This window comes from Pimephales promelas, chromosome 15, assembly GCF_988280905.1.
Source record: "Pimephales promelas chromosome 15, fPimPro1.hap1.1, whole genome shotgun sequence".
NCBI lineage: Eukaryota > Metazoa > Chordata > Actinopteri > Cypriniformes > Leuciscidae > Pimephales > Pimephales promelas.
In genome coordinates, this window is record NC_142783.1 from 25,509,954 (window position 1) to 25,518,099 (window position 8,146).

General features: G+C 35.8%; 2 protein-coding genes across 5 annotated transcripts in view; one reads left to right on the plus strand and one right to left on the minus strand.

Annotated features, from left to right (window-relative positions):
• The window catches only part of lpin1a (lipin 1a), a 13,941-nt gene extending 10,172 nt beyond the window's left edge, over positions 1–3,769 (plus strand). For 2 of the 3 annotated variants that reach the window (XM_039669133.2, XM_039669142.2), the window contains exons 13-22: positions 772–849; positions 962–1,054; positions 1,207–1,268; positions 1,579–1,714; positions 1,792–1,940; positions 2,026–2,112; positions 2,205–2,357; positions 2,443–2,557; positions 2,641–2,744; positions 3,443–3,769. In XM_039669133.2, the coding sequence (XP_039525067.1) occupies positions 772–849; positions 962–1,054; positions 1,207–1,268; positions 1,579–1,714; positions 1,792–1,940; positions 2,026–2,112; positions 2,205–2,357; positions 2,443–2,557; positions 2,641–2,744; positions 3,443–3,602 (1,137 nt within the window). In that variant the 3' untranslated portion in view covers positions 3,603–3,769. The remainder of the gene's footprint in view (positions 1–771; positions 850–961; positions 1,055–1,206; positions 1,269–1,578; positions 1,715–1,791; positions 1,941–2,025; positions 2,113–2,204; positions 2,358–2,442; positions 2,558–2,640; positions 2,745–3,442) is intronic. The other variant, XM_089120415.1, reaches the window with a different exon arrangement.
• The window catches only part of pfn4 (profilin family member 4), a 27,174-nt gene extending 19,121 nt beyond the window's left edge, over positions 1–8,053 (minus strand). Inside the window, exons 1-4 of one of the 2 annotated variants that reach the window (XR_005622407.2) lie at positions 7,679–8,053; positions 7,466–7,600; positions 6,753–6,858; positions 6,534–6,673 (exon numbers count right to left, since the gene is read on the minus strand). Coding sequence is in view for 1 of the 2 variants with exons in the window: in XM_039669163.2 (XP_039525097.1) it covers positions 6,645–6,673; positions 6,753–6,858; positions 7,466–7,600; positions 7,679–7,792 (384 nt within the window). In the remaining variant the exon portion in view is untranslated. Of the gene's footprint in view, positions 1–4,971; positions 6,674–6,752; positions 6,859–7,465; positions 7,601–7,678 lie in introns of those variants that run through there. The other variant, XM_039669163.2, reaches the window with a different exon arrangement.
• Positions 8,054–8,146: the final 93 nt, after the last annotated feature.

An 8,146-nucleotide genomic window follows, 5' to 3' on the forward strand; every position in this document is an offset into this window, starting at 1 on the left:
AGCAAACTCAAACATTTGTTTATTGGTGATATATATATATATATACAGTACACTGTATGTATACAGTTAACTTTAGTTCTATCAGTAAAACATACTTGGTATCATTCAATTCAGTTCAGTTTAATTAAAATCAGTTTTATTTAAAAAGCATGTTTAAAATAAACCTTAGTTGGCCAAAGTGCAGTACATAAAGTAAAAAAAAAATAAAAGCAAAGACTTTGTATAAATATGTATATTTAACATGGGTTTAAATTCGGGTGATGTAGAAGCAAGCTGTGGTACCAACAAAAGATGACTATTTTGGGATCTGGAAGATCGGAAAAACATTTAAGAGCTAAATTGTTGAGAGCTTTATTGACAAATAACAGAATCTTGTAGTCAATCCGATATCAGACTTATTGGATTATGTTTCCCCCTTTAGGTTCTTTACAACAAACGAAATGTTCATCTTTGCCCTGCATATACAAATAATAATAAGACTACAGTTTTAATTGAAAGGTTTGCACTAACTTATTACTGACCCAATTATTGGATTGCTTAAGTAAATGATGAAATACATCCCAGTGGTAGAAAGATATTGTTTTGTTTCTGTATTGTTTGTCTGCTCTCGGCAAGTGTTTCATGGCTTTTTAAAGTCCTTGTGTATATTGCACCCCAGCTCTCATAGCACTCCAGGGCATTTAAATTTTGTCTCTTCCCCCCTCCTTGTTTTTCTTCTTCTTCTTAATTGATCTCCCCTCATACCATCCCATTGTGCACCATTGCACTAAGTATTCCTGTCTGAGTTACGTCTACTCTGCTCTTGGTTTCTTCACATACTGTTTTCCTAGCGTGTTCGGCTCTAGTCCTGTATGTCTGTGTGAATTTGTGTTTATTTATTAGCTGCATGTGTTCAGTCACAGTCATCCTGTCATTTAGTTTTTGAGTTTTGAGTATCAGGGGCTCTGTGCATTTACTCCAGGCCACAGTAGAGAACATCATGAAGGAGAAGATGCCCAAGAAAGGAGGACGCTGGTGGTTCTCATGGCGGGGCAGAAACGACAGCTCCAAATCGGTATGTTTGCAAAATTGCATATGGGAAATAATTGTGAATTGAATTAAAGGTAAAGTGTTGCAGATTTATACAAAGACATTTTGACTACTTTTGCAAATACTGTATTATGTATGTTATAAAAGCATACAAATCTGTGAATCTTTCTACAATAGGAATCAGCATCAGACCAGATTGAAGGTGGAGAGGAGTCTATAAGAACAGGAACTGTGAGCAGGTACATTTAGAAAACCAGAACATTGTTCTTGCTAATGTTGGATATGCACTTTTGTTGGATATGAAATGTTCAGGCCTTTAATCAAGGTCTGGCATCGAAAAAGTTGCGATTAGTTTAAAATTTTACACCGACTCTCAAGCCTTTAGAACTAAACAGACTGAATGAGAATTAGTTTTGGGTACAGTTTTCTACACACAGAAACTATGAAATCAGGTCATATATCAATCAAAATTCAATCATAAATGCATTTTATAGTATAAATGTAGTATATAGTTTTAACTGTGGACTGGCTGGTGGTATTTTGTACTAGATTAAAGGATGAATCATCATCCAGTGAAGATGACAGTGGAAGTGCTAAACAGAACACTGGGAGCAAACAGCCTGAAGTTACCCACAGCTCTGGCCATTGCTACAGGAAGACTCTTCGCTTGTCCCCAGAACAGCTCGTAAGCATAAGTAAAGTCAATCAGAGACTACAGTATGTTATGAAAACCATGCTACAAGCATGTTCTTCTTTTCTCAGGCCAGTCTGCACTTAAAAGATGGCCCCAATGATGTGGTCTTCAGCGTGACTACCCAATACCAGGGCACCTGCCGCTGTGAGGGTACCATTTATCTGTGGAACTGGGATGACAAGATTGTGATTTCAGATATTGATGGCACCATCACAAGGTCAGACACCTCAAGTAAACTTCCTGGGGAAAAATAATGCAAAATATAAAGCATGCAGTCTAAATTGATGCAGTCTAAATTTCAGGTCTGATACCCTGGGACACATATTACCAACTCTGGGTAAAGACTGGACCCATCAGGGTATCGCCCGACTCTACCACAAAGTCAGCCAGTGAGTCGCACACCACATACAGAGCATCTATCAAATGTGAGCAAAAAGATTTTGTCTAATGTCTAATATATCTAAAACTCATTGTCAAACAGGAACGGCTACAAATTTATGTACTGTTCAGCTCGGGCTATTGGCATGGCTGACATGACCCGAGGTTACCTGCACTGGGTTAATGAAAGAGGCACTATGCTACCCTTGGGACCTGTGCTGCTTAGTCCTAGTAGTCTGTTCTCTGCATTTCACAGGTTGGTACACACACAAAACATATATATGCTTTAAAAAATAATGATGATGCCACGTCGTAACTGATGTCTTTTCTTTCAATCTCAGGGAGGTCATTGAGAAGAAGCCAGAAAAGTTTAAAATCGAATGTCTGACCGATATAAAAAATCTGTTCTATCCAAACACAGAACCCTTCTATGCTGCTTTTGGAAACAGGGCAACAGTAAGCACAAGTAGCAATGTTTGCTAACATTACCTTCATTTGCTATTAGTATGCAAATCCCTAAGGAATGTTCTTCTCTCTAGGATGTTTATTCATATAAAGAGGTGGGAGTGCCTTTGAACAGAATATTCACTGTGAATCCTAAGGGAGAGCTCATCCAAGAACACGCAAAGACCAACATATCATCGTAAGTGATCTAATGAAAACATTTCTTTTCTCATTTTTAAAGACAAATTATGAATTGTGCATTAAAGCTAACCCTGTTCTGGGATTGATTTATTTTGCACTGGGGCAATTTTATGACAATTAAAGGGTTACTTCACCTAAAAATGATTTACTTGCCATAATGTCGTTCCAAACCTGTAAGACTTTTATTCATGTTCGAAACAAATTAAGATATTTGAATGAAATCTGAGATATTTATGTCTCTCCATTGACAGTCCATGCAACTACCGCTTCCAAAAGTTCATAAAGAGAATTAAATCTGAATTAAGTGATTTAGTCCAAAAGAGACGCGGTGGCTTTCTATGATGAACAGATTTAATTTAGGATTTTAATCATATATAAACATTCATCAATGCACATATTAGCAGTTTTGGTAAACAGAAGTTCAAGCATGCTTGCTTGACGTGCGAGAACCAATAAAGTCCATTCTCGTCTGTTACAAAGCAAGTTTGAACTCCCGGAAGAACCAATGAGTCTTCTGACATTATTTTGTATGATAATTAAACTCATATTCCGTTCCATATTCTCATTGAAATGCATCCGGATGTTTTAGATTTGTGTGTTTTTGTAATTTCTGTTATTGATGATGGCAATCTAACAGTAGATAATCTGTAGTCTAATAGTTGAGAGTTTGACTGTCCTAATATTCTTGTTTTACAGCTATGGCCGTCTATGTGAGGTCGTAGATCATGTCTTCCCTCTTCTGATCAGAGGGAACACCACCGACTTTCCCTGTTCAGACACCTTTAGCCAGTTCACCTTCTGGAGAGAGCAGTTACCAGAGGTAGAAAAGCAAGAGAAACATTCTGAGAGCAGCTAAAAGGACATAAAGCGAACATCACCTAACGCTAGCCTGACTTTGTCATACTCATATTCTTCTAGTCAGAATGTGAGTCTGATACTATTGTCTCTTAACCGAACCAGCAAAAAACAAAAACAAATTCTGCACTCAATTGGATAGACCTACAACCAATCAGAGCAACGCAGTAACTGCACACACGCTGGAAGGAGGAGTAAAATAATGAGTGTTGCTTCTTTTACTTGGTCCTCCATGAGTGCGACCAAAGGAGAAACCACAACGACCACAGGGTTTTCATTGGGTCCCATCTTCTTAGTGACCATCGGAGCCTTCCTACGAATTCCGTAGGAAGGACGGCAAACACATCTTTCCGATTGACAAATGCCTTGATTGCAGTTCTCTGTTCGTCTTTTATTAATGCGCTGTCGATTTCTTTTACAAAAGACGCAATAGCGGAATCTCAGTTCTCCAGGTGCAGTCACCTTTGAGGGAAACCTGTTCAACCCAAGCGCTCTTTGATAACGTAATGATTACGTAACTGCAGATCATCCGTCCATCATCGTATAAAGCCCACCCTGGCAATTTGATTGGCCTGACGATTTCTGAACCGATCACAATTACTCCTCAATGGATCGAGTCCAGACCGAACTTCCCGACCAAAAAATGTTGTGGGCGGGGTTCGGGCTGGCATCCAGGCTACTCTCGCTGCACTGCCATAGGTATTACTCTACGCACAAGCAACTTAGCACTTTGCAGACCGCATGCCGCCCTCTGCCTGTTCCTTTATTATTATTTTACTCTTTTAACAAACATTTAACATTTCTGTGTGTTTTAATGTTTTGTTTAACTGCCAATAGGATAAATCCGGTAGCATATCAAGCAGCTCATATTAGGGAATTTGTTTATTGATGATGGTACTGATATTTTAAAGTTTTAAACGCATTATTCATAACCAAGTTTTCCATTGGCTTGGTCCAAGGTTGTAAAGATGTATAAGGGAATACAATTATTTTAGTACATAGTATAAAATGTTTTTGAGCATGTCATAAAACATACTGAGGCCCCGTTTACACGATGGGAAAACGCAGATATTTCTCTGCGTTTTGCCCTCTCATTTACACGAAAACGCCATTTTTATCACTGAAAACTATTATTTCTAAAAACTCCGGGCAAAGTGGAGATTTCTGAAAAAGCCGGTTATGTGTTGCCGTGTGAACTGGTAAAAACAGCGTTTTAGGTTCTCTCTTGTCGATTCTGAGGATTCTGATTGGCTTGCATGGCTTTATCCTTAACTCCTATGTTGCCGCCAATAGGTTTGACATAGTTATGATGGCGCTCGATGGCGTATTTATGCGGGTGTGTGAACGATGTTATTTTTGAAAACGGAGAGGGGGAAAATATTCGTTTTGCTAAATACCCGGCTTTGTGTAAACGTGGCCTGAGAGAAATACAAGTTTCCTAAAAATAAAAACAATAGATAAACTCAGATGTAGGTATAAAGCCAGCTAGTACTGTATATCTCAGGTGTTATAGAATTTTCATAAGGGATTCTTTTGAAACTTTAAGTGACCTTTCAAAACAATAATAATAATAATCAACTATGTTGGTTTTTGCATTTTCTTTGACATCTAAATTAATTTATGACCTTAAGAACAAAACATATGCAAGTGGTTATTACTTAATTGTGTCATCTTGGATAATTTCTTACCACACACACTTTACGTTTTTCCAAACGTAATTGTTTATTATTATATAATAATTTTGCATTCCTTATTATTTGTGTGTATTTTATTTAAAATACATATCTCTGACCAGCAGAAATGAACCATGCAAAAATGTATTTTGTCAAACATCATACCCATTTGCATGTTAAAGAAAAAGAAACTACACAAAAGCAAACATCAATGCAAAAAACTCTCAGGTCATTAAGTATTTCCTATCTGTATCAATACCTCCTTATTAATATCATATTAATCATTTTCATAAAATAAAATTACACACCTGAGACTTTTTTTTATATATAGCTTATTTCAACAATTAAGAAAACAAAATATCCAGATTCATGGTGCATCCTAGTATCTTATGTTAATTTTATTTAATTGTTTGTAATCATCTTTATATTCTACCAACAACAACACCTCTACCCAATGGTATGTATTATTTCTGTGTTATTAAAGGATGAAATGGATTGTGTGTTATGAAAGCACTGTATAATAGAATATATTATATGTCTCTAGTGAAAGAACAAGGGTGTTGTGTAATATGAAAAAGGACTACAAGCTCCCACTAGTTGTTGCGCCAACTTTTATTTAACATAAGTGTATGGATAATCAGTGATTTACCAAGGTTATCAAGGAGTACATTAAATAAGCACTGATGTGATGCATGAATGATGAGGGGGCTTTAAAAGAACTATATATTTTAACGTAAATCATGTGTTATTGTTCTGCAAAGGAAATAAGATAATATGATATAGATGTGTGCAACATGAAAATGCAATGCGATACAGACTTATTATAATGACAGATGACTGCTACAAACTTCAACACTGTGAATGATCAGGTCAAACATTGTAGATGTTCTCTCTCTCTCTACCTGTCTTACAATATTTAAATTCAGTTCATTGAGATGTCTTATTCTAAACAAAAAATAGATGAATAATTTAAGACTATGGTTCCCATCCCATGTTTTCTGCTCATATGAATGGTAACAGCATAACCTTAATTTAATATTGTTTTTTTCCCCTCACTATAGAGTTTTATATTCTTTCTGTGAAAGATCTTGTTGCCTAAGTTGTGGCAGTTCAGTTTGTGTGTCATTATGTGCTGTATTGAGATGTAAAACTACTGTTGTGTTTATATTTTAAGATGCCAAATCTCAAGATGTAAATTAAAATCCCACTACAAGAATAAAAATAGCTTCTTTGTTTGTCTATGCAGTACTAAAACCTACCTTGGTGTTCCTGTAGCTAACGGATTGAGTACAGTTTCTAGTTTCTCGTCAGTACTTTCTACGATCACATTGAACAGCTTCTTCGCCTCTTCAGATCTGATACGATGAGCTTCATTTTCCCTTTTCACGCAGATACTCGGCTAAAATACATGCAGAAACTATGAGTAAAACATTTAATCAAAGCAGAAAAGTTACTTATGCTTTATAATTTTAGCTTACCTAGTTTCTCAACTGCTTCCACACAGATACTTGGATACATGCTCTGTGAGTATGTAGCAACAATCACATACAGTGCAGTTCTCACCAATATCAGACCATGTCCTTCCTAAACAAAGAAAATAAAGAAAAATCAGTGAACGAAAAAGTGATGATGTGGTTATATACAATTAATCTGCACTTATGGGTCAATGACATGAATTGTTTTGTAGACCAAACATGATTGAGTGCGACCTGGATGCATCAGTGATTGGTGAGATAGTTTGTTAAATAAAATGATCCTGCCAGAAGCATAATATGAGAATTTGACTGTCTTTTTCCGTCTGTATAATAAAGTGAGCTTTAGGAGGTTTTACGCATGCGCATTAAGGTGCATTGAGCATTTTCTGTAATTTACTTATAACGCATAAAAGTCACTTTAATTTGGAAATTAAAGAGGTAGGCTATATATAACCTAACGTTACCTTTTAAATTTCCAAATTAAAGTTAACGTTACTTTTATGCTTTTTGAGGGTTGTAAAAAAAAATGTGAAACTGAACCTGTAAGTGTGGGGAGACAGCAACCCACAAACAAGTGTTATTTTAAATGTAACGTTACTTGTTTATATATATATATATATATATATATATATATATATATATATATATATATATATATATATATATATATTGAGCAGGTAATTCAACATGTAGATATAAGTTAGTGTGTTACTTACACATTTAGTATATATCGAGTGTTTGTCAGCACGCACGCAGGTGTAGAACTTGTTCCTGAAATGGAGTCCTCTCTGCCTTGTTACATCCAAGTGTTTGAACGAGTCTATCAACATCTGTACTTGTTCTGGACAAACCTTAACAAATATTAGAGATAAAAATTCAAATAACATCTGTTTATCTGTTAGGAATGCCCAGACTTGCAGTAAACTTACTGTAAAATTGGACGCAGCCGTTACGTCGCCTGTATTAGCCACAAGTATCACTGCGCCCTCTACATGTTTCGTGTTAATGAGTCCCTCTTCTAATAACTTTGAAAATGGGTTCATATTCAAATTACTTCAACAGTATTCAAAATGTTTGTTAGAAATATGTCGAAAACTCTCCGGTTCGGGCACCCTGAACAACCGTCTGACTCATGAATATGAACAGAGGCTCCAAGGTTACGAAGAAACATTTGCGATACCTAATTAATATTCATGAGTTGGCGTTTTAATATGTATTTTATATAAGTAAAAAATAAAATAAACTAACTTAGTTGGTAAAATATTTCATTTGCTTTGAACAAAATCACCCAGTATTCTTTACAACATTTAAAATTATTTTATTTGCATCTGAAACCTGATTTTTTTTTTTTTTTTTTGTGGCATATTTGTGCTTAGAGGCCTTTCATACAATACTAG